The 24,771-nt window shown below is 56.0% G+C and overlaps 4 protein-coding genes across 4 annotated transcripts; 2 read left to right on the forward strand and 2 right to left on the reverse strand.

The window, feature by feature from the left end:
* Positions 1-10,016: 10,016 nt before the first annotated feature.
* GGS23DRAFT_601905 (FAD/NAD(P)-binding domain-containing protein) lies at positions 10,017-11,675 on the forward strand (the record flags this gene model as incomplete). The annotated part of the gene is made up of 4 exons (XM_051519246.1): positions 10,017-10,194; positions 10,313-10,654; positions 10,757-11,467; positions 11,635-11,675. 4 exons carry the CDS (start codon positions 10,017-10,019, stop codon positions 11,673-11,675), a joined length of 1,272 nt encoding a protein of 423 aa, XP_051376610.1.
* Positions 11,676-11,902: 227 nt separating this feature from the next.
* On the reverse strand, positions 11,903-13,133 carry GGS23DRAFT_543068 (acyl-CoA N-acyltransferase). Its single transcript, XM_051514828.1, has 2 exons — positions 12,778-13,133; positions 11,903-12,630 (listed from the first exon to the last, which is right to left on the reverse strand). The coding sequence occupies exons 1-2, from the start codon at positions 13,108-13,110 to the stop codon at positions 12,268-12,270; spliced, it is 696 nt and encodes a 231-aa protein (XP_051376611.1). The 5' UTR covers positions 13,111-13,133; the 3' UTR covers positions 11,903-12,267.
* Positions 13,134-17,548: 4,415 nt separating this feature from the next.
* GGS23DRAFT_872 (glycoside hydrolase family 35 protein) lies at positions 17,549-21,632 on the forward strand. The gene is made up of 4 exons (XM_051521360.1): positions 17,549-18,364; positions 18,475-19,050; positions 19,207-19,933; positions 20,116-21,632. The coding sequence occupies exons 1-4, from the start codon at positions 17,945-17,947 to the stop codon at positions 21,432-21,434; spliced, it is 3,042 nt and encodes a 1,013-aa protein (XP_051376612.1). The 5' UTR covers positions 17,549-17,944; the 3' UTR covers positions 21,435-21,632.
* A 150-nt stretch (positions 21,633-21,782) lies between these two features.
* On the reverse strand, positions 21,783-23,821 carry GGS23DRAFT_591714 (putative siderophore iron transporter mirB; the record flags this gene model as incomplete). Its single annotated transcript, XM_051517772.1, has 3 exons — positions 21,783-22,699; positions 22,781-23,397; positions 23,586-23,821. The coding sequence occupies 3 exons, from the start codon at positions 23,819-23,821 to the stop codon at positions 21,783-21,785; spliced, it is 1,770 nt and encodes a 589-aa protein (XP_051376613.1).
* Positions 23,822-24,771: the final 950 nt, after the last annotated feature.

Here is a 24,771-nt window from a genome sequence, read left to right on the forward strand (position 1 = left end):
ACTTGCTAGGTAATCCGCGGGTATGTACATATACCGGACGCTATCCTCGTTACTTAACTAACTATGTCTCGTTAGCCTGCCTACCTGCGTTGAACCGTGGATTCACTAGCTCAGCGGCTCCGAAAGAAGACCTAGATCGTAAAAGTGTTGGCAGGCTAGTTGGAACCGAGACGACCGCCGGCTTCACCGCCAAGGCTCGGGCCATTCAACCTATATCTTAGACATACCTATACATACGCACACCTTTTTCTCTCTCCGTCACTCCTAGCACGTACGCGTCAGCGTTAGGAGAACCTACCCTAAGCCTCCCCTCCGAAAGTTCGTAGAGCCTTCGTAGAGCCGCTCGTGTGGGACTGCCAATTCCGCAGTCTGCAACCTCACTTCTGGGTAGCAAGGGACGTTGATTGTTACTTGCCATGTCTACACCTTAGAACCGATGATCATGTCCTCGACAGGCGAGGAGCTAGGCCTCCTGCATCTCAACCTGGAATCCTAGCTGAGGGACTAGACGAATAATAATCTCGGGCCCGCCCAGTGGACACTGGTCTTCCTGCAAGTCATGGGGGTATTTTTTTTCTTCACCAGCGTGCAAATCACAGACCTAACAACGGCCTGCTCGCATCCCCACACGCAGGGTAGAGACGCTGTTGGGTCCGTTCGTTCGTCACGCCCCGAGGAAAACAGCGGACCTGTAAGCAGAAAACGTCGCATTGCAGTGCCGCCCAATGCGTCAACAGCGACATCTCCCACTCTTGCATGTCGTCATAAGTCTGATCTGCCCATTGAGAAGCTCATATGCATTCCAACGCCCCCCAGACCAGAGTTGAGTCACACAAAGCTCCTTATCGGATCTATACCCGACTCCTTCAGTTACGGACACCAACAATGCAGAGCATATCCAGACGATGACCCAGTTGGTCCCGTAGCCGATACCCCTATGTGCGCGGCCTGACAACGTGTAGACTCTAGCGAATAGAATCTGTGTGGGCGGGAGGCGTAGTCGAGGTGAGTAGATGACTAGTTGTGAAGAGAGAGTGAGAGGAGGGGGGAGGGATCGTTCTCTCTCTAGCCAACACAGATATACCCGGATCGCAAAACAACACTACGCTGTCGCAACTGTAGGTCTCTCCCCTCCCCCTCCCCCTTCACGCCCATTCGCCACGCCCATGCTGTATCTACAAATGACATGCAGCCTGAGCTCACATACATACATGCACATATGCCTACATGCGTATACGCATACACACATATACGCGCATGCACTCAGAGTAGCATCTCCTCCTCTCACGCCATTCACGCGCGCAACCCGGGAGCGAGGCCCTGTCCTGGCTCCGGTAGCGTAATCACATCTTCTCACCCCTCGTATCACAAGGCCGATTTCCTGCTTCTCGCCTTATCCGTCCCAATCTATCACCACATTAGCGCGCCAGACAACGTGGCATATGCAAGCGGTTAACTCCAGTCAGAGTAGGGAGATTCAACTTGAATTGGATGATCTATCGGGCGACGCCCAGGGGGGGGAGTAGGAGGGAGAATGGGAGAGAAGCCGATGCCCGCATATGCGCACCTACACGATCAAGGGGTAAGATCCTCGACACATATTCATATTATACATCTGGGCATATCCATACAAGTAAAATAGTCCATGTTAGGGGCCGATTGTCATCGGTCTCGTTTTCCTAGCCCCGCTAGCTGCTCGTCAAGCGATACCGCAAATTATCCGTCGGCGAGCTCGGTATTCGCTTGGAATCCACTATGCCTGCTGTCGTTCTCGCGGACAGGCACATCGGCCTGCATGGATCCTAGAATAGGATCGGTTTGGAGACGAGAGAGGTGGGGATGTGGGGGATGGTCTAACCGGCATACTTAGGTAACCTAGGTGCCCTGCCGTCTACACCTTCGCACGGCTATCTATAGGACCTCACGTCTTTTAGAATCCGATATATTTGCCCTCTACTCCTTAATGTGTTACATCCGATCCCCAGCCGTAGCTAGAAGAGAGTCGGATTGTGCTGAGTCTATCTCGAGCGCCACCCGACTACGTCCGCCCCTCTACTCCTCTTCTCTCTGCCTTGTTTTTTTTTTTCCCACTTGGCCTTCTGAAGGGCGGTTGATGCTTTGCGAGCGAGGCTGGGGGGGGCTCGGGGCTCGGAGTCGGCAGTCTAACCGCCGTGCTAACGGAGCTGCAAGCCGTCCGACTAAATTCCCAACGTTCTCCCCTTTTCCTTCTTCCCGCGGATCCCTCCCGTAAATTTTCCCTGCTTCACTGTTTGCTGTGACGACCGCCGTCTCGATGATATCGCGGCGGCGGTGGCGGTGATAGCCAAGGGAAATGAATGAATTCCAGTTTGGACGGCAGAGTAGGCTTCTCCCCACCTGGCTTGACTTACGCTCCGCCGGTGTGCTCAGCCATGGTAGCTTATGTTATCGTCTATCGCCGGTAGATACACAGGACCCCGTAGGTGATGCCGCCCCAGCTCATCAGCGACACCAGACCAGCTCTCACGTGGCGACGGGGTGGGGGATGTGGTGCATGTAATCTTCGAAATATATGATGTAACATTGATTCCTGCATCGCTATATGCCAACCCCCGTTTTGGTTGGTCGTCGGATATCGGATACTTGTGCGAGGACTGCCCTTATGCTTGGGGATGGTATGACGTTAGGCCGCTATCCGGAGAAGGCGGTCGGATAGCAGTACTTAGGATGTATCCGGGAGACCCAGGCCAGGAGAAGCTATCCTCGGACCGTTAGGGAAACCGAATAGATCGATGATCCCGGTACGGCCGTGGGTACGTGCCATATACCTAGGTAATATAAGCTTGCGTTCGCCTGCCAAGCGTCCGTGTTTCCAGCCCCGAACAAGCCCTGACCGATCTGACCGAGACGTGTCTGGTCTCAACGCCTACTGAGACGAGACGCACACAGACAATTGCTTTTACGTCGTGAGTGCCACTCTAACAGTAGCTAGGACATGTGTATCATATTCTACGTTCATCTTCAGGCTCAGGAGACCTGATGCGGGTATTGTCTCTGCCTCTCCGGATAAGGGTAGTGACACTTTCTTGGGAGGTGGAAGACGATAGTCCTGCCTTGCGGTTATCCCGAGGGCAAGGAGCGGAGAGCGTTGGGACACGGATATGATGGTATCATGTATGAGACGAAACAGAACCCACATGTGACTGGGAAAACCTCCTCTCGCCGGCTCAGCCGTTCATCTACCCTCATCGGGCCCCCTTAGGCGTTGATGTTTGGGGCGCTGGGGCTGTCGGCCAAACTAAGTTCGAAGCGCAAGGAAATATGTATGGGGTGCAATAAAAAATTCCCATTAAAGAGTTTAACGAGCACAAAAACACCAAAAGGCGTTGAGAGGCGTCTCCGGCACTTCCTTGCCTAGGAGTTGGAGGATCTCTAGAAAGTTTGCGCCCAGTGGCATTGTAGGTATTAATGGTTGTGGGAGGTCCATACCCGGTGAAGACGGCGCCAGCCACCTGGACTAGTAATCAAGGGCTTTCAAAGAGGGCTCTACTTGAGGGAATGTATGTGCTTCCTTAGGGATCCTCTTAGGATAGTAGCAAGAATATGATCCGTTAGTTTGACCTTGACAATCTGGAACATATGACGAAAGCCATAGCATGTCATGAAGTCACTGGTCTAATTGTCAAACACATTAAGGGCTGACCCTCCACGTCCAAGTCCTGTCTTTGGGCTCTCTATTAACTAGTATGCTAGGAACACGGCCCTTTCAAGAGCTCGAATAGCTGAGAAACAATTATATATGACTATAAATGCCCAGAATGGATACCCCGCGAGACTGGGCGTGAATGTCTCCTCTCCTCCCCTCTGCAGCATGCCTACCAATTGATTTCATGGTGGCCCGAAACTTTTGGCAGCTTCTATGTCACTCAAGCTTAGGCAGAGAGCCCTGAGAAACTCAGGGAGGCCGGGGGTATGAAGACACGGCCAATGGTAAGGACGCCGGAGATGACGACGAAGAGTAAAGAAAAAGATTTCGGCGATAATCAAGACGGGTATTCCGGCGCCTACGGTCGTTGCCAGACCAGGGGGGCCGTTCGTTAGGAATAACCCGCAAAGATGACCGTTCATGGGTAAGTAAGAGGAAGAGATTCTGTTCCTTTTAAGGCTGGGGGTTGTGTGAAACGATCTATAGGAACGAGAGGCAGCATAACGACTTCTGCTATAAAAAGCAATATTTATTGCCGGCAGCAAGAGCAAGGGCAGGACAATCGGCATAGAGCGTCGCGAGCTCAGCTCTAGAAACGGAAATGGATTTTGGTGCGTTTGAGTTTCTTCGAGGTTACCGGTGTCCAATACCAGTAAAGAAATAGCTAAGCTACTCCCACCCTATGTACACTACCGGTGACTCTTTACGTCAATGATCCCCCGTTGTATGCTCTCGCATGGGGATTGTCCTAGTACCTGTATCTATCGGGCTGGGTCTCTAGTATCGGCTATGATCGATATTGCTCGTACGGCCGCTTTGACAGAGGAAACCGCCTGTGCCACCGCACGGAATATGGAGGATCTAACTCTTCATTAGAAGCCCGTCGATCTGTGCCCATTGCAGACTACAAGTTTAACACCACCCGGTCTTTCGAGGGATGACGTGCCGGCAAGTACGAGCCGGGATGTCCCGACGTTTGGTTAAAAATTCGGACTGTTTCTAAATATTGACGAGATATGAAGGAGAGCGATATGACGCTAGGAGGAACGAATAATTGCAGCGAGCATTTCCCCCTTGGCTCTGCAATCTAAGGACTTTAAACAATGTCACGTCTCCTGGTTGGAGCGAACCTATAAACTGGCAATGCGAGTTTACGCTTCGCGGTATGTAGGCTTATAAGGGCTGATTCAATTGCTACGTGACATGTTTCTAATCTGCCCATAATGACTGCGCCGTGTCTGGGAAGGGCCTTCTGTCGTCAAAATTTATATTTCCTTTGCTTCGCGAGCCTGGGCATGCCTTCCGGTCATCCTTGCCGATCTCCGTGATTCATTCAGTTCTTGAACTCTTGCTCTCGCTCGCCTCAGAGAGCTCCGCGGTCGGGATATAGCCGGAGCTGGTCCATGAGATCGGTTTCGAAGCTGGAGACGCAACGCGACGTTATAGCAATCACAGAGTTCTGCCGAGGATATTCTAAGCTCTGTATCTTGGGAGTCCCCAAGCGAAGTCGCAGATCCTTCGCAAAGAAAATCCTTCAGAAAAAGACACAACTCAGCTGATTCCGCAGGGCAGCCGTCTTGTTGTCGAAAGACCTGTCCCATACCGTCAGGATCTCAACACCTAGGTATCTCCCATAGCGGGCGGGACATACCTGATTTAGGATACTACGACTCTCGGGTATCTTCACCTCACTAGTAGAGTGGTCTATTTCACTTCGCCAGATGGAGAACTCCGCCGTTTGGTTTCCTGCTCCCCCTCTCTGCCCTCCTAGCCATATAAATCGTGCAGATCCACCCTGACAACAGTACGGATTCCGCCATTGGATCGTCCTATGTAGCAACCTATTAGCCCGCTCTAGCAGTCTCAACCGCCGCTGAGACTAAGCCACCTCTGTCACCAACCCAGAATAGGCGCAGCGGGGATGCCGAAAGGACTCATCTAGCTCCTGCCTCTCGGGACACCCGGGAAATGCCGTCGGAAATCCTATGTTGGAACTCTCTGTAGGGTGGATCGTGGCGACAGCCGCCGTGGCCCTGTCGTTAGAAGGCTCAATTCCCGTTCTGATGCGGTAGAGCCACTCGATTATATTCCCACCAAAGTTGCCAGAAAAGCTTTCATGCACAAACGAAGGCATATGGATCATAAACTCTTTATTGCGCATGTAGTCGGATCTGGTATTTTATTAACCAAGGCTTGCGCTGCTGTCTTCACTAAGATAGGTGTGTTGGCTAACCGAAGTTTATCGTGAACGAATCCGCACAGCTCTTCATCTTCTTCTGTGGGCGCACGAACACGGTCACGTATGGCCGTAGGGATAAGCCCCCCCTACTACAACCTAACTAGCTTAGATAAACGGCTCGCGCCATAACGCACGAAAAGTCTAAATAACTATAATTAACCGTGCCCCTTCTTGCCTTGGGGTTTACCGTTAACTCCCCCGATTTTTTCCTTAATACAGATATGCGACTCCATACTTGGGGAGCGGAGAGAAGAGGATCCTAGAAATAGGACCCCAGTAGCCTAAATCTACTGGCGAAAAGTTGGGTAACGCTTTCATTTTCAGAACTTCGGTAACTGCGAAGCGCCGCCCACTTTGAGTTACTCAAACCAGTTTTGATCATTCTCCTATTCACGGCCTAAGTAATAGTAGCACGTGAGCTGCCCTGGGTTACAACAGCGAGGCGTGGCATGGGTGACTGGGGGTCGGCGAGAGCAATCGATGCGTAAAGCAACAACCTTTGGGACTTATTTACGGTCTTGACTTGGCTAGGTACACCATCTATTTCCGCATCAAATTTGACTATTTCTACACCCAAAGGTGAAGATGCTCACTCATCCTCCCATTCGCCTTGGCGTTACCCATCGACTGCCTCAGATCCCATTGAAAAAGGTTCTACCTACGTGAGCGTTTCGATTCTCTTCACGTATCTCTTCCTATCCCGCCCATTCCACTACATTGATTCTAATATTTGGTTTGCGTATTATTCTAGCCTATCTCAACTAGCCCCTTAAACCGGTCCGACTTTCGGCAGTGATTAGCTGAGAGACGCTCCTATCTCGCTGGCAACCAACCACTGGGACCGATCTAATTAACTCCCCCCCTCCCACGTGGCATGCGCTTCCGACCCAGGTCCAGTCCGGAGCGGGTCGTGGTTGGGGTGACGTGGTAGACCCGCTGGGAGCCACAGAGTGTCCCTCCGCGAATTTTCGATTTACGGCTGCGTTGCGAGATCGGGCCACCGGACCGGGCTGAAAGCTGGTTGTTTCCCCGGTGTGTCCCCGAACGGCCCCTCACGCACCCGTCGGGTGGGGTCGGGAATGATCTCCCGGGCGTAGTGGATCTGCCGGTGGCCCTTCCCCCCACCCTCCTCTCGGCATGGGGGTTGGGTTATGTCTTCTGTTTCATGCGTCGTGTGCCGGCACGCTCGGTACGGACAGGATACTATTGTTCTCCTAGGAACCGCATCTGGGTGGGGCACGCGAGGCAGCGGTTCGCGAGCCCCTTAACCAGACCCCTCCGGGATGCTTGCGGGTTCGTGTGTCAACGTTCAACGGCCACGTACCCCTGCCTCAGAGGCGAAGTGTGCAGATCCTCGGCCTCTGTAGGCTCGCGCTCCCGCGATCGGACCTCTAACGGCGACGGAAGTGCTCAGGAAAGGGTGCGCGGACGATGTTTCTGCGCCGGGGTGGGCGCGCGCGGGGGACCGCCTGCTGGTGCCGTGGGCGGCTTGGCCGGAACTGGAGACGAGCTGGAACACGTGGAACCCACAACGACTCCGGCCGGTATTACGCCCCCCTCTGGAGGTGTTGCGGAACCCACGGTGCTTTTGACATATCGCTCGAACCCCTATCGAGCGGTTCGGGAGATGGAATTTTTTCCCCTTTAGTTTTCGATTTTTTTTCATTGCTGTCTACAATTCTCATTACGGAAGCGAGGAGGAAATCGTCGTTTTCTGTTTTGAATGAGGCCAAACCAGTTCTATGCGTGGCCTCACAGGAATGCCGGGGGAGGCTCTGTAATGAGCTAGGTAAAATAGCTCCTGGCTGTTGCTACTAGGTTTTCTGGCTTCCCATATTCCCCCGGGAAGGAACAGCGTTTCCAATAACTTGGGAACGGATGAAGTGCTGCGAATACAATAAAGAATGGCCCTTGCAACTACAGATGCATACATCTGCCAACATCATCTTCGCACGTAGTGGAGAGGGTTGGTAGCGTACTCTATGAAGGTGAATCCTGTTTATACCAACGTCAGACACACCTGATGTTACTGTGTGCCTGATTTCATTCCGAAAGGAATTGCAACTTATAAATACCGTACAGGGATGCCGAACGCATCAGCTCGGCGAGGTGGTGTTGAAGGGAGTGGAACCGCAGCATTACATTTTATACGACCCGAGCTGTCGATGGCGGTTACGGCCTCCGCACACTTTTCTTTTCCGCTTGGTCCGTTGTTTGATTCAGGTTACCGGCCCCGTCTTGTCCGAAAGTTGCGTGTCAGTCGAAGGTATATATCATTACTATAGGTATTATTGGTAAGAGTGTGCGTTTTGGCTGGTCCGCTTCCTGTGACCCCACAACACCATTTAGTAAAAACGTATGTATGCATGTATGCATATCATGCGTAGACGACTACAAGCGAAGGAGATACCTCGGGTCGGACGGTGTGGGCGGGGGGAGGGAAAAAGAAGAGATACCCATACGGATTTGGCGCCCCTGAAATCTACTTCGGGGCGCCCGATAAAAACAAGGCCTCTCGGGTGAAATGCGCGGAGCCTGAGATTATCCAGCCCCGCTGCTTTCTTCCCGTCGAGGCCGTAGCGAGGTCTACCTCTGCCGTTGGCATATCCGGCGGTACCATCTGTCCTCTTCGCGTGGAGGGGCGTCGATGTATTGCCGGACGATGGTTGGCCGTCGACGAGACCGATCTCGCAGCGACTCCGTAAGCGACGTGTCCACCTGGTCCATCGAGGCGTTGCAAAAAAAATACCCCTGCAAAGTGCGGATCTGATAACTCCTGTCCCCACTTCCCCCACCGTGCCATCATCCGCCAGATCGAGTTAGTTTGTTGATGTGGAAAGGCACCGCTTCGACATCTTTTCCCCTCTTTTTTATCAGATCAAAATTTGCACTTAACTCTGCGAGATAGCTGCGCTATTAGCATCGCCTGTAGTATGTATATACAGCGCCAGCCCGGCCCATTACCGGGATGCCGTACTGACGGGAAAGGTATTGTTGTTTGGTTGGTTCTCTTCTTCTCTGCTCTCTTCAATTGCCTGGCTCGGCTTGGCTCTCCTCAGCTTAGGGTACATCTAGGTGGTAGGGATACTGGGCGCTTCTTTATCTGATGGGAGAGGCCTAGCACTCGGTAAGGGGGCACATTTCCCGTGTACCTGCCTGTACCTACCGATTAGTGTGCCGTACGCACCTGGTACCAACCTGGCGAGGAAGACAACGTATCGTGTAACTGATCCTGGCAAGTCGGTGGAAATGTGCACAGGTGTCTTTGGGCTCTCCTAGAATCCTCAGAACGAAATACGGGATGGTGCGGATGAATAGTTCGGCTAGTAACTCGACCTGAGGCACATATTGAATGGATCCGTCTACCCCCGTTGTCTTATCTACAATACGATACAACGCAATACCAAGCCAACCCGGCCGGCTAGCTCTGCTTCCTCCTTTACATCCCTCTCCTAGCTATTACATCCCACATACCCCCGGCCCTACACGCTCCTAAATATTACCACATACACATACCCGGGCATCCCCTCCGTCGATGACGAGGTACTTAATGACCGGGGTTTTCCTGAGACTTTTTTTTTCCTGTCTTCTTTTCCAATTCGACTCCCCGACCTTACCTCGCCGGCGTTTCCCTCGTCCATGACACCGCCAGTCACCCCCGTCACGTTATCCTCCTAGACCCTCGGCCAATTTCCCCAAAGCTGACGCTAGTTAATAAGAGTGGCCTGCTGCCTCCCTGAATCCTGCTCTCCTGTTGTCCCCCCTCCTTTCCTGCTGCGCTGCACTGGTAATTTGAAGACCGCCGCTCGGTGCAGGGAAAAAAAACGAATACAGAACACCTAGGTATAAGCAAAAAAGAAAGGCGAAAGGCCAGACTGAGAGGTAGCGAGAGCCTGGGCCCGTTGGATGTTCTCACGCCCAACATCGATAGCAGTCAATCGCCTCTGCCAGGTCAAGTCCCACCTCGGCCCTCTTTCTCCATCCTTGAAATACCACGGAATCGGCACCAACATTCTCCCCCGCGGCCGTGCGACGTCTCCTCTTTCGAGGTCCCACTTCATAACAGCCAATTCTCCGAAAGCAACATTCGCCATGACTTCACAGGCCGCTGCCGCTGCCGCCCGCTCCGCCGCCAACCCTTACCGCGTCCTGATCGCGGGCGGGTGCTACGGCGGCCTTGCTGCCGCCGTTAACCTCATCGAGAAGTGCGACACGATCGAGAACCCTATCCCCATCGACATCACCATCGTCGATGAGCGTGATGGCTACTGTACGTCGTCGTCGCTCCCTCCCCCTCCCCACGCATATCCTAGCGGGGGGATGGTTCTTTTCGTGCTCGTGCCTGTGACCGCTCAGTTTCTCTAACCAACCTTTTCTCACCCTTCCAGACCATCTCATCGGCTCACCCCTCGCCCTGTCCTCGGTCAGCTACTCCGAGAAGGCTTGGGTCGTGTTCAAGGACATCCCTGTGCTGCAGCGCCCCGACGTGCGCTTCGTCCACGGCTCCCTCAGCAAGGTCGACTGTGAGCGCAAGGTCGCCACCATCCTCGAGTTTCCCGACAGGACTCCTCGCGAGCAATCGTACGACTTCTTTGTCGCTGCCACGGGCCTCCGCCGAGAGTGGCCCACCGTGCCCCAGTCCACCACCCGTGAGACCTATCTCGAGGAGACTCGCCGCCACATCGAGGCGGTTACCGCGCCCAACGCCTCCGTGCTCGTCGTTGGTGGAGGTTAGTGTCCGGCTCCGTTATCCCCCCCCCCCCCCCCCAAATATGAACTCCCTACCGGATCCGCCGCTGACACGTATTCCTTCCTCGTCCCTCCTGCTCTAGGTGCCGTCGGAATTGAGATGGCCGCCGAGCTGAAGTACGTACAACCGCACGTCAAGGTGACGCTCGCGCATTCGCGGGACAAGCTCTTGTCGGCCGAGCCGCTGCCCGACAGCGTCAAGGACTGCGCCCTGGAGTTGACGCAGCAGGGCGGCGTGGAGGTGCTGCTGAACCACCGGCTGCTGCGCACGACGCCCATTCCTAGTGAGAAGAAGGACGGAGCTACCGAGGAGGAGGCCGCGGCGGCGTACGAGGTCGAGTTCGAGAACGGCCACCGGCTGAAGGTGACGCACGTCATCATGGCGGTGTCGCGCAGCGTGCCGACGTCCGGGTACCTGCCGCCGGCCGCGCTCGCAGACGACGGCTACGTGTTGGTGCGGCCGACGCTGCAGCTGCAGCCATCGGTGCACGTGCCGAATGCCGACACGCATTTCGCCGTCGGCGACATGATCAGCTGGACCGGCATCAAGCGCTGCGGGTCTGCCATGTACCAGGGCCTGCACGCCGGCCGCAATATCCACCAGATGATTTTGCAGGATTTGCGCCGCGTCGAGGGCGGCGAGATCGAGCCTCCGGTCTTCATGGAGATCAGCCCCACGCCCCCCATGATAGGCCTCGCCGTCGGCAATACCGCGCTGGCCTACGGCACAGACGGTATGAAGCATGGCCGCCAGATCATGGAGTGGTACTTCGAGGAGGACTTGGGCTTCAGAAGTGAGTCGCCCCCCCACCCCTTTCCTACATCCCTCTCCCTCGGCACCTACATTGGCATTCTCATCTCCTCTTCAACCGTATTGCGTATCTGTGTCGATGTCTCCGGCGGAGCGACGAGGTAGTTGTGATCGATTTTCTGCCTGGCTAGTTACTGACCGCTTGAACAGTCTGCTGGGATCATATCCGCCTCGGTGGTTTGAAGGCATAATGACAACAGAGAAACTGGAGGAAAATAGTGTTTTTTAACCTTTTTAATTGTGTGCTATGTGTATTTTAGGAATGACTGGCCAGCCGATCTACTTACTTCATCTAATGGTGATAGGCGGTGCCATAACTGGATGGGATGATTAATGTAGAGTGGGAGAATCTTTCGTTGACATTGTCATGTAACTGCATGATGTGACCATAAAGAGACGACACGTGAAGAGGTAAGAGAGTCGTTTTATTTTGATTTAGATTCCGGTCAGTACCCGGACGTTGAACCTTTAAGAAGCATGATAAATTGCGCGTCTTGTTCCCCAACTGTCCAAAATCCCCCCAAGGCCTCCCACAGGTGGCGTGAGATTTTGCCTACTCAACAAGAGGGGGAAAAGGGGTCCTAGACAGCTAGTACGATATCCAGAGACCGCCCCCGCGCCACTCGTCGGCACCGTCAGCCAGCCAACAAATCAGCCAACCAACCCGAATGGCTTTCCACGAGCTGCCTATCTGGGAATAACCTCCCGCCCTTAGAAGTCCTAGTCGTCGCGGATCATCTTCAGCGTTCACCGCTGCCGCTCCAAGCACTTGATGCGTACGGCTCACAGCTTCGGCACCAAGCCGACGAGCGTGCCACCGACAACCTTCTCGCTCTCGGCGAGAGGCGCAAGCTGGAAGAAGCGCTCGCGCGAGCAGCGGACGAAGGCGGAGCGCTTGTGCGGCAGGTCGACGAATTTGTCGAGGCCGAAGCCGTGGATGAAGTCGTACGCTAGCACCGAGCTGTTGGTATACTTGGGCTCGCCCACGACGTACTGCGTCCGCGGGTCGTCCAGGAACAGGTAATGCATCAGGCTCGACCACCACGCCGTCACCCGGTGCGGTCCCCGGTACCGCACGTCTCCGACCAGAGAGTGCCGCCCCCGGTCGTAGTCGTCTGCGCTGTAGTACGCGCCCAGTCGGTCTTCCTGCGTGCAAAGAAAAGGGGAGACGGGAGTGCGTGCGTTAGTAGGCGTACATAGGTAGTGACTACATCATAAGAATAGAGACGTGTACAGATCAGACGAAAAAAATACACGAGAACAGCAGAACGCGTGGCGTGATTGGTCACGTACCTTGGCCCAGTAGACCTCGAAGTAGGCAAAGTACGTGTCGTCGAAGCGGGCGAGGATGGTGATCTGGTGGGGGTCGACGTGGGCGCGGCGGAGGTACTCGCGGTGCTGCTCGACGGAGCCGGTCTCGTTCCAGCCCTGGGAGACGCGCGGGTCGTTCTGCCAGGTGTGGAACAGGCGCAGGTGTTCGGGGTCCTCCCAGTCCAGAGCCACCATGCTGAACGTCTCGCGCAGGTGGGGGATCCACCGGCTGTACACGACGGCGCCCGGGCGCGGCTTCGCCGGCCGCCGCGGGTGCCACGCCGCGGGGACCGCGGCCGGCCCCGACGTCAGCATGTGGTCGAGAGGCGCGGGCGGGTACGCGGCGAGCGGCTTCGGCAGCGCGTGCGCGTGCGCGTCCTCGGGCGCCCACACGCTGCGCGACCCGAACGGCGAGCCCGCGCCTTGCCAAAAGGTGCCGCGCAGCAGGAGCAGCTCCTCGCCCACCGTCCCGGCCGCCGTCGGGTGGTCCACGGCCAGGAGCACCGCCTTGAGCTGCGCCGCGAGGGCTTGCCATCCGGGCCCCGCGAGCGTCAGACGCACGCCCTCGGCCGACGGCCGCAGCGTGAACAGCATGTAGACGGCGAGCCACGCCTGGGCAAGGGACGGTGTATTGGCCGCGGGGGCGTCCCAGGTAAAGGTCGAGTGAGGGGAGCGGCGGGCGCGGCCCCAGGGCGTGTTGTTGGACTCGGGAGGCCGCTCATTCGACTTGGGATCGGCGGGCTCGGTGAAGAAAAGGGCATCGCTGTGGAGGGGCTCCGGCAGCGGTTTCGTGACGTTCGAATCCGTGCCGCCCTCCTGCGGCTTGAGCTGTAGCCAGGTGCCACCTGTCTCCACGGCTCGCGAGCTCTTGACAAGGACGTAAGGGGTGAGGTACGGGTGCGGGAGCTTGAGCGCTGGCTCGTTCGTGGAGGAGGGAGTCGCCATCGTGACGGGAGCTTGTTTACGTGAAACAAACGGAGGAGCAATATTTGTACGGGATATGCGTGACTGGTGGTACAATCGGGAGCCGAACGAGCTGTGTTTTTCTTTTATCGATTCCTCCTGGCAACCACTGTTTAGTTGAAAATTGTGAAGGGATTTTTGATTTTTTTTTTCTTTCATTTATTCTCTGCAACCCCAGAAGCTCCCCCAGAAGGAACCCGACAAGCAGACAACCTCGTTACCCTGCCTACTACCCTACCTTTGACGGGGGAGCGGACGTACCCAGGGTCGCCATTTTAATGCCAGTCTGCGTGCGATTCATCGAGCCCGCCCAGCTGGCCCTGTCGAGACAAGAGCGCGGCGCTATCCAACAGACCCCATCATTCACCTTACATCTGTAGTAATGCGGAAAGCCAAACGCTGAGGGTGGTAGCCAAGGTACCGTGATGTACTCTATGCCGAGGCTAGACCAGGAGGGGGTTCGATTCCTTAGGACTTTCCCTCTACGTAGGTATAGGCCGCTGCAGCAGCCGGGGACGATCTTTTTTTCCTCGTCTCCTTTTGGCGCTATTCATGCGGGCGATCGCGCGGCCGTTTTCTACAGGTCTCTCTCAGCAGCTTCGGGCTCCCGCGTAACAGGCTCGATTCGCCATCGCCATCGCCGGCCAGCCGGCCAGCCAAGGTCGTAACGAGGAGCACAAAAACACGAAGACGGGGAGAAGTACGGCCACTTGATGGTGGTGGTATTACGGCGAACCGCAATAGCTTAGCGCTTGGCGGTCGGCAGAGACGGATCTGATAACTTTAAGCGGATTGGGAAGGTCGGGCAAGCCCAATGGTTGCTTGCCGGGTAGCAGCGGATCAGATAAAAACTCGGAGATTGATTAGGAATAGGGGGGGAGGCCACCAGGTGGAGATTAATGGCGCGGGCCAAAGTTGCCAGATGCGGTGTAAGCGATATATGGCGTATGTGAGACCTGCGCGCGGATCTGATAAGAAGAAGGGAGAAAAAAACCCCTTCCCAAAAAACTATTTTCCGGACCGATATCGGCTCTGAGACGGAAAGGAGTGAAACACACATTCCTGTAGAACCACACCACATTAGGATATCAGGCAACTATTGGGCTTAGCCGATGACAAGGAATGGTGCATTTCTTTTTTCCGTAACGGCGCTAATTCTCGAGACTGCCTACCTAGGTAGGTAGGCACTTACTAGGCAGCACCTATGGGGTGTAGGTAATAATACAATGGCTGCCTCAGGCTAGAAAAGTGCGTGGGGACAGTGCACTGTACCAATTCGGCACAGTCGGCTGGACATGTAAGTCACGTGGATTCCGTCTGGCAACTTGCTAGACTGAGCCTAGCCCCTTATGTGTCTAGCGTAGTTACGCCCCTCAGTACCCGACAGGTGGGTGTTTTGGCTTAACGGGGCAATCTCCTATAGCTACTAACCTACCTACCTGTAGACGCTTGAACTTCCTATCTAAAGATGCGAGGCACGTAAGTAATCATAACTCTCTGAGTAGCATGTTTATACCTACCGGAAATAGCTACCTACGTAACTCGTATTGTTGTTATAAGCAGTATTATCCGCCGAGAGACTATACCGACGTTACCGCTCGTCGTCCATAGCGACTTAGTTGGAGGTTGCCTTGACGAACCCTCCCGGTGCAGATTGCAACCGACGGGCCACCCGTCCCAGTGATCAGAGACCGCCGGAAGTACAATTGCCCACACGCGGTAATAATAAACGGTGACACGACATATCTGCCCATCAACGGAGCCACTGGCACAAGCTGTTGCATCTAATAGTTGACGTACATAGGCCTCGTATACGCCGCGGAAAGGAGCTAGGAAACACATTCCTCACCCAGCTGGAAACTAGACCTTTCAGTATTGTCGATACACATCCCTAATCCGTGTGCAACCGACCGATATGGCGGTATTAATTTGAGTCGAGAATAGACATAAACCAAACACCTCTAGTCTAGAATTAACAGTGTTGAAGACATCTTCCATGAGCTTAGCGACAGCCTCACGGCGTTTCCGAGCCCTTCCACTTCAGCATGCTCTCCGGCGCCATGGACACTCTCCCGCCCAACGATCCTGTGACCCTGTCCCCACGTCTCCAGTGTCGGGTAAAACCAAAGTTGTAGTCCTCGCCAACCCCTCACCGGGCGAGGAAAAACCTTGCGTAGTGCTCGAAGAGGAGAAGTGAAGGATGACCGGAGTTACGTGGATTTGCGATATTATAGAGATCTGTTTTCGTGTCTATACATAGGTAGGTGTTAGCTTTATCTGGGACTTCGGGGGCCGTAGGCGGTTAAGTGGCGGCGCACGTAGGTACATATAAAGAATAAACCCATACAGAAACGCCCAGTCCATGAAGGAGTAGCCCGTAGAGGGGTAGGTTGGCTTAGAGATAGTCGTGATGTCAGCGCACGTCTCAGCCGTATAATACATATTACATGGAAGAGGTGATCGAGGGAATCAGCAACTGATATAACCGAAATACTCTGGGGAAACACGCTGCTCGAGTATTTAAGGCCCCGGTTGCATGTCTTGTACTTGATAACAATAACATCCTTCTCCTCTGCGTATTATATCATACGATGGAGGGTATTGCCACTTAGGAGATGTCCTCTATTGCGCATGTATACTCATGTTCTAGCACCGCACCTCCACAGGGAGCAGGAATACTAACCTAGGTGTATAGGTGTAGGCATAAATAAACGTGTATTGTCGACAGTGCGACTGAGTGCGATCGATTTACACCTACTCTACCTTGTCTCGCTCCGTCCCGTCCCTTCTCAGCTCCCGGCGTTCCTCTGAAAATAATAGCAAATCACACACTCCTGATAGGCTGATCTAGGTAATAATACCCCCCCCCTTTTTATCCACCCACCTGTCTGCGTTGGCCTGTCATCTCCCCGTCCTTCCCGTACGGGAAGCCGGTTCGAAGGTGATTCGCCCATTTTTGATCTCATTCTCCTTAGTTCAATGAGCATAAAGAACAAGGTTCCGTCCGTCTACTCCGCCGCCGCCGCCGCCGCCGCCGCCGTCGTCTTTGCCGTCATCGCCCTAGACGGGATTCAGTCATGCAACGCGCACACTATTGCTCCCGTCCCCAATCTCGCTCTCGTCCCCACACATACTCCTACATCTAGGTACATGAGCGTGCGCGCGCGCATATAATACATGCCCACATACATGCGCAGCCATATATGCGCAGCCCTACTCGCTCCTCTGCTGCTCTGCTACTCCGCATTGTCGGTATGCGATGCGCCGAAGCTCCTCCAACCGCCCCATTCCCCTCCTTCCCGGACACGTCCGTCCGTCCGTCATCCCCGCCAACAGGACGGCGTACCGTTGCATCGAGAGCAACCCGTCCGCATTCTCCCACCGCCTTTGCTACCACCCTATTATGTTTCTTTTCCCCTCCCTAGGCATCTCGCCCCGCAACGACCCGGCTTTGTTCGAGATCCGCCGTACAAGTCGCTTTCCACTGCATCGAGGGCTTTTAGCCGAGCAAGTGAGCAGCGAAGGAACAGAGTGAGGTCACCAAGGTCTCGTATACGAACATCCGCAACCTCCGCATGTCTGCATACACACATGCATACGTACATCTGCGTGCCCGCGCGTGTCCCCTGCTTGCGCGTGGCACCGGCTCCGCCCCCATACGGTAGGCAAGCCGAATCTCGTCGCTGATGTTCCTCGCCCAGCGCCGATCGTATCACCCATTATGTTGTGTCGCTCATCTTTGTCCATAATCCTGTCCGGGGGCCCCGGCCCGGCCCCTTTGCGGAGTATTATATGCCTGACTTTCAGCCCCTCTGTTTACGCCCCTCTGCGTATTTCTCCTCCCCTCACTTCCAAACGAGAATTGGGGGCATTGTTGTTAGGTAACACTAGGATGAGGTGGCCTCGTATTTAATCTAGGACCAATTCCTCTCTCTTGTTGGACTTACTCGTATAGCTACCCAGGATATGGCTAAGTCGATATAAGGGGCGGGGGAGCTCATGCGTTATCAACAACGAACCTCCCCTTCCTACCACTTAGCTTAACTCGGCTATATACGTGAGGCAAGTAGCGTTGCGTCCTACTCTCTTTTCCTAGAGATAGTTTAGATATCCGTCTCTCTTCCACCACCCCTCTAGACGACCGCGAACGCATGTCTCTCCGGGGACCTGCCCTCCGTCGCTCGCCATGAGGTCTTCCTTCCTGTTAGCCACCGTCACGCACGCCCTCCTCGGCTTCGCCCTCGCTGTTCCAGGGTTCGCCGATACCACCATCTGGAACAGCTTGGACAAAAGGGCCGACCCTGCCCAGGACATAGTCACATGGGACGAGCACTCACTCTTCGTCCGCGGTGAGCGGGTTATGATCTTTAGCGGTGAGGTCCACCCCTTCCGTCTACCCGTTCCGTCCCTATGGGTCGACGTCCTCGAGAAGGTCAAAGCTCTTGGCTTCAACTGCGTCTCCTTCTACGTCGACTGGGCCCTCCTTGAGGCTACCCCGGGGGAATTCTCTGCCGACGGCGTCTTCGACCTCCGGCTCTTCTTTGACGCCGCTACCCAGGCCGGCATCTATCTCATCGCCAGGCCAGGCCCCTACATCAACGCCGAAGTAAGTGATGCAACTTCGCCAGCGCCGGCTGCACTCCATTTGGCTCTAGGCACATTGTTTCGCGAACCGAGCTACCCAGGCTAACCACTGATCGCAAACACTTGCTTTAGGTTAGCGGCGGCGGCTTTCCGGGATGGCTGCAACGCGTCCGTGGCGGCCTGAGGACGAGAGCGCCCGACTTCCTCAATGCCACCGATAATTACATGGCCAATATTGGCAAGCTCATCGCCGACGCACAGATAACTAACGGTGGCCCCGTCATCCTCTTCCAGCCCGAGAATGAGTATACCTGGGCTGAGGAGTATACGCCCTTCCCTGACGGGTCCTACATGGAGTACGTGCTCCAGCAGGCTCGTGACGCCGGAATCGTCGTACCCTTCATCAGCAACGACGCTAGCGCCCTCGGCCACAATGCCCCCGGCACCGGTCTTGGCGAGGTCGACATCTACGGTCACGACGGTTACCCTTTGGGCTTTGACTGCGCGAACCCCACGACCTGGCCTGATGGGAACCTCCCTTCCACCTACCGGAGCAATCACTATAGGCATAGCCCCACGACCCCATTTTCTCTGCTCGAGTTCCAGGGCGGCTCCTTCGATCCCTGGGGCGGCTGGGGCTTTGAGCAGTGTGGCAGGTTACTCAACCACGAGTTCGAGCGCGTCTTCTACAAGAACAACTACGCGGCGGTGGGTTCCCCATTCGCTTTTGACGTTGTTCTCGAATCTTTGCTTTCCTCTCGTTAGCAGCGGCGCTACACCAACCCCTTGTATCCCGTCCTATCCTATTCTCGCGTCAGCGTCTGCTATCGGAAACGTACTAATGATCATCACTTCTGCGCGCAGGGTGTTAAAATTTACAACATCTATATGATCTTTGGCGGTACGAATTGGGGCAACTTGGGACACCCAGGCGGCTATACTTCGTACGACTACGGCGCCGCCATTGGGGAGGACCGTACCGTCGCCCGCGAAAAGTACTCCGAGCTGAAGCTGCAGGCGACCTTCCTCACCTCGAGCCCAGGCTACCTGACAGCTGTGCCAGGCGAGAGCGTCAGGGGTGGCGCGTACGCCGACAACACCGACATTACCGTCACGCCGGTGCTCGCTGACCAGGCGACCCCCGACGCTGGCTCCTTCTTCGTCATCCGACACACGGCGTACGGGAGCCTTGATTCAACGCCGTACAGACTGACGCTGCCGACATCGCGCGGCTCCATCTCCATTCCGCAGCTAGCAAACGGGACCCTAACGCTCAACGGCCGTGACTCTAAGGTGTTCGTCACGGACTACGCTGTACCCGGCGGCACGACGCTGCTCTACTCCACGGCTGAGGTCTTTACGCACATAGCAGTTGACAACCGCGCCGTGCTCGTCCTGTACGGAGGCCCGGGCGAGTACAACGAATTCTCCGTCCAGGGGTCGCCCGCCCAGCTTAGGAAGCTCGAGGGCGACGACTCGGCTTTTACCCTCACCCAGAGCAACTCTACCGACGGCTTCGTAGTCGTCGGATGGAGGGCAGTCTCCGAGGTAATAATCCTACAGGTCGACAACACGCAAATATATCTTCTTGGTGAGTCAAGTCCCCCCTATTTCTATTATCTGTTGTCGTATTGTGTCTTCTCTATCTTCCCTTCCACCCCGCCACCGTGCCCTGCCCTCCTCTCGACGCACGAGACTTTTCGTCTTCCCGCACACCTAGCTACCTCTTGCTAGTTCTTGGAACTATCCTTTGCTGAACTTGTGTCTGGGCAGACCGTAACACGGCATACACGTTCTGGCGCACAGAAATCGCCAACTCGACGTCCCAGCTCATCGTCAGCGGTCCGTACCTTGTGCGAAGCGCCGCTATCGAGGGCGATGAGCTGCACTTGCGCGCAGACTTCAACGAGTCCTCGACGACGGTCTCTGTCATCGGCGCACCCTCCCAAGTCACCTCGCTCACCGTCAACGGCCTCCCTGCCCCGCTCTTAGAACCCCGCACAGTCAGCGGCGCCCTCGTCGCCAACATCACCGTCTCTAAGCCAGTCATCTCGTTGCCAACGCTCGCAGATCTCGACTGGCGCACCTTCGACTCCCTCCCCGAGAAGCAACCGGACTTCGACGACGCCGCCTGGCTCGCTGCTGACCGCGAGTACACCGACAACACCTTCCGACCGTTGCTCGCCGTGCAGTCGACGTACGCGTCGGACTACGGCTTCCACAGCGGGGTGCTCGTATACCGCGGGCACTTCAACGCGACGGGGTCTGAGACAACTTTCGCTCTGCTCACGCGCGGCGGCGACGCTTCGGCCGCGTCCGTCTTCCTCGACGACACGCTGCTCGGCGCCTTCAGCGGGAGTCCCGCTACCGACGAGCACAGAGGGCGCTTTGACCTAACGCCCTTCTCCCTGCCGGCCGGCTCGGCGCACGTGTTCACCGTCGTCCTCGAGAACACGGGGCTCGACGAGACCGGCGTGGGCAGCGACTCCATGAAGAGCCCGCGCGGCGTGCTCGGCTGGCGCCTCGAGACCGCCCGCGCCACCAGCACGCCCGTCCGCTGGCGCATCGCCGGGAACCTCGGCGGCGAGCGCGACCGCCGTGACCGCGCCCGCGGCCCCCTCAACGAGGGCGGGCTCGCCGCCGAGCGCCGCGGGTACCACCTGCCGGGGGCGCCGACGGCGTCGTGGGCGCAGCGGTCGCCGCTCCAGGGGCTCGACGGGCCCGGCGTCGCGCTGTACGTGGCGACGTTCGAGCTCGACTTGCCGGCCGACCAGTGGGACGTGCCGCTCGCCTTCGCCTTCGCCAACAACACCGACGCCAGCGGCGCGTACCGCGCGCAGCTGTACGTCAACGGGTGGCAGTTCGGCAAGCTCGCGAGCAACCTCGGCCCGCAGACGACGTTCCCGGTGCCCGAGGGCATCCTGGACTACGGCGGCGCCAACACGGTCGCTGTCATCCTATGGGCGCTCGAGGAGCGCGGCGCGAGGATCGGCGACCTCGAGCTCGTCGCCGCAGAGCCGGTGTGGACAGGCAGGCGGAGGGTCGAGCTCGTGAGTAGCCCCGTATGGGCGGAGCGCCAGGGCGCGAATTAACACAGCCCGTGGGGAGGGTGGAGGAAGCTGGTACAAGTAAACCAAGTCATGAGAAGGCATGCAGCGAATTATGATGGCAAATATCTCCCTGCCGGCTAACTAGGGAGTAGATAGGGGAGCTAGCTAGCTAAGAGTAATGCGAGAATCACGGAATTACAGCCCCTTTCTATGTGCAGATTAGTAAGCAGTTGTAAGTATGGCGCGCACTCCATGCAGATGATGACGGATATAATAGATATTGTCTCATAAGTACAAGTAAAGGGTACTAGTTGGTAGGTATAGTATTTTATCCCTTCTATTAGCGAGCTTCGGCCTCTTCATCAACCTGCCCTCCTAGGTGGCACATGCTTATAGTACAGTTCCTTGGACCTGCGTAGACTTGCTGACTCTAACGTCTTTCCATATACTGACGGCCAATATCTCAAGTAGGGTTATTAGCGTCCCGGTGATGCACATTCGTACTTGAGCCTTGCCATACGCGGCGATGATAGCATCGCGTATGGCGCTACCGACAGGATAGCTGAGCTGTTTCTTGAGATCCGATCCAATCAGGGCTATCTCGTCGGGGGACAGGTCCGGGAGGAGCTCGCCCAACGCCTTGGGCAGCGTCGTGTTCCAGATGGCGCCGCTCAGCGAACTGCCCACTGCGGAACCGACGTAGTAAGCGAGCCCCAAGAGGGCCACGACGGAGGCGAGATCCGAGTGGTCCGCAACCGACATCACGGCCATCTGGTCGCACAGAACAAGGGTGCTACCGCCAATGGTGATGAGGATCTGGCACATAACAACCCATGCGATATTCGTGTCGGGCCGGCGGAAGACGATCATCAGCGCGCCACCGAGAATGTGCACAGGCACGGCAGACAGGGCGAGCCACTTGAACCGGTCGGTACGCCTAATCAGGTATCCGACGACCACAGCCCAGAGGCAAGAACCGATGCCATAAATGTGGCCAATGTAGCCGGCCTGGGCCAGGGTCAAGTCATGCACCACCTGCAGGTAGGAGGTGTAGTAGCCGTCCCACGAGAAGTACGCGATGAAGATGACGACGGACAGCAGGCAAGCACCGGCTACGTTGCGAGAGCACAGAAGCGAGAATTTAATGAACGGCCGCGGGGACTGGCGTTCGTGCAGAGCGAATGCTACTATGAAGAAGACGCCGAATACAGGCATGATCGCGACGCCGGCGTTTACCGCTGTACCCGACAGCGAAAAGGGCACCAGGACGAGGGCTAAACCGACGGCAACGAGGAACATCCCTAGAGCTACGAAGGAAAAAACGTTAGCTGAAATTTCCACGAGGAAACAACGATTTTCTCAGGATACGGTAGGGAGCAACAACATACCATCGTAATCTATCAGGAATTGGCGGAACCTGGATAGGGTCCACGGGCCACTGTTGGCAGACCTCGAAAGAAGGCCCATCCGCCGCGCCTTGCGGGCGTTAAGGATCAGGATGGCAAGTATGGGCAGCGAGAACAGGGCGAACAGCCCGGCGGAGAAGGCGAACGCCCACCTCCAGTTGCCGCCCTGGTTGAAGGCCATGGCGATCAAGGGGCCGACGAACGTAGTAATGAGGGTGGGGGAGGAATTGAAAGCAAAGGCGAGGACGCGGTCCTTTAGGGAGGAGGTGTCGGATATGATGATGTCGAGGACGTAGGTGAAGCCGCTGATGCCGACCTGGTGGATGACTTGGGCGGCGGCGTAGGTCTCGACGTTGCGGCAGGTCGCCATGAGGATCAGCCCGCAGGTGGTGAGGACGACCATGCAAGCGAGGCCCTGGGGCCGGCCCCAGGAATCGATGAGCTTGGCGATGGGGAGCTTCAGGACGCCGCTCAGGATCGAGGCCACGATGCCGATGGTCGGGATGAGCGAGTGCGATTGGAACTCGCTGACGACGAACGGCATCAGGTTCGACATGATCTGGTACTGCAGCGTGTTCGCGAACGAGCATAGAAACATGCTGCAATAGGGCGATGCGGGTTAGCCAAACACGAAAACGAAGCCTAGAATAACCTCTATTGTAAGGGCATAGGTATTCTGTCTCCTTTACTCCCTCCCTCCCCCCCTCTCTTGGTCTCCTGCACGCACGCTATCACCTCCCCCTGTAACCTCTCTCTCTTTCCCCGATTCTATGAGGAACTCACTCACAAGGAGTACGCGACTACCAGCGCGTTTCTCGACCAGACTTGGTTGATGGCGTCGGCCTGCTTAATGCCATCCTGATGCACGCCGGGCTCCTCTTCGGAGCGGCTCACCGTGACTGTCACATCGTCTTTGCTAGAGGAAGAACCGTAAGAATTTCTGCGCTCCCGGCTTCCGCCGTCGTGACTACTAGCCGATGCTGGCCCCAGCAGCGGCTCCTGGCTACCGGCGATGTCTGGCATGTTGATGGAGGGAGAGAGACGGCGACGGCGGCGATTTGGCATAGCAAACCTAAGAGCGCGAGAGGAGGAGGGGGGGGGGGGCGTGACGAAAGGGCGGGAAAATACAATTATAAGAGTTGCAAGTTAGTCATGCTACCAATAATTCCGTTTGTGCCTAACATAAGCCTCCAAGGAGCTGGCTAGTCAGCCTACCAGGCGCCACCATGAGTAGAGAACTAGAGCGTATAGGTGAGACCTATTGGGTCACCATCCACCCCCCCTGCTCAATTATCAGCTGGTTGGGAAAGATTCCGTTCGATGGCCCGAGAGTAGCACAAAACAGCACAAGACAAAGACAGCAGTGGAGCTGGAAGAAAAGAAGCAAGATGGTAGGCAGGTGCTATTTATTTCGCGCAACCATCAACTCGGCGTGGCTCCGAGACAAGGGGGCCAGTTTTGTGGGCTGTGCGGGCAAGCTGACGGGGTTGTCAGCGCCCTGTTTTCGTGGGCAATTTAATAGGGACACACGCGGTGTGGATGTGGTAGCGGTGGCGGCGGCGGTGGTGTGGGCATGAAATAAAGAGACGAAAGAGGCAACATGTCTCGAAGGGCAGCACAGGGCCGAGTTCTAGAAACCGCGGTTGCATTGGCTCCCTAGGTAATGGCGGTTGACAGGATTCACCCGTGCCGTACCTACGAGGCCAAGACCTGGCTAATCGCGGCAACGAGGATGACGGGTACCAGGAATGGCTGCTCTACGTATGACGATCCCACGTGTGCCGAGGAGTAGCAGATTGTGCTGAGCAGCTAAGCGGTCGAACACACACAACACCCAACACACAATACACAACACACAACACACACATATACACACACACACACACACACACACACACAAGACGGCAAGGCTGGAGGAGGGAGGAGGCTGGCGGAGGGTATCATCAATCAGTAAGTACTCATATGTGCCTGGG

Source organism: Durotheca rogersii (genome assembly GCF_024521655.1).
Source record: "Durotheca rogersii strain YMJ 92031201 chromosome Unknown GGS23scaffold_1, whole genome shotgun sequence".
Taxonomy (NCBI): Eukaryota; Fungi; Ascomycota; class Sordariomycetes; order Xylariales; family Xylariaceae; genus Durotheca; species Durotheca rogersii.

Excerpts from the sequence above, each read along its gene's own strand:
- GGS23DRAFT_543068 (XM_051514828.1), bottom strand. The coding sequence starts at position 13,110 with ATGCTGACGTCGGGGCCGGCCGCGGTCCCCGCGGCGTGGCACCCGCGG. Across the intron at positions 12,631-12,777 it reads TCGAGGTCTACTGGGCCAAG|GAAGACCGACTGGGCGCGTA; the intron begins GTACGTGACCAA and ends CTTTGCACGCAG.
- GGS23DRAFT_872 (XM_051521360.1), top strand. The coding sequence starts at position 17,945 with ATGAGGTCTTCCTTCCTGTTAGCCACCGTCACGCACGCCCTCCTCGGC. Across the intron at positions 18,365-18,474 it reads GCCCCTACATCAACGCCGAA|GTTAGCGGCGGCGGCTTTCC; the intron begins GTAAGTGATGCA and ends CACTTGCTTTAG. Across the intron at positions 19,934-20,115 it reads CACGCAAATATATCTTCTTG|ACCGTAACACGGCATACACG; the intron begins GTGAGTCAAGTC and ends GTGTCTGGGCAG.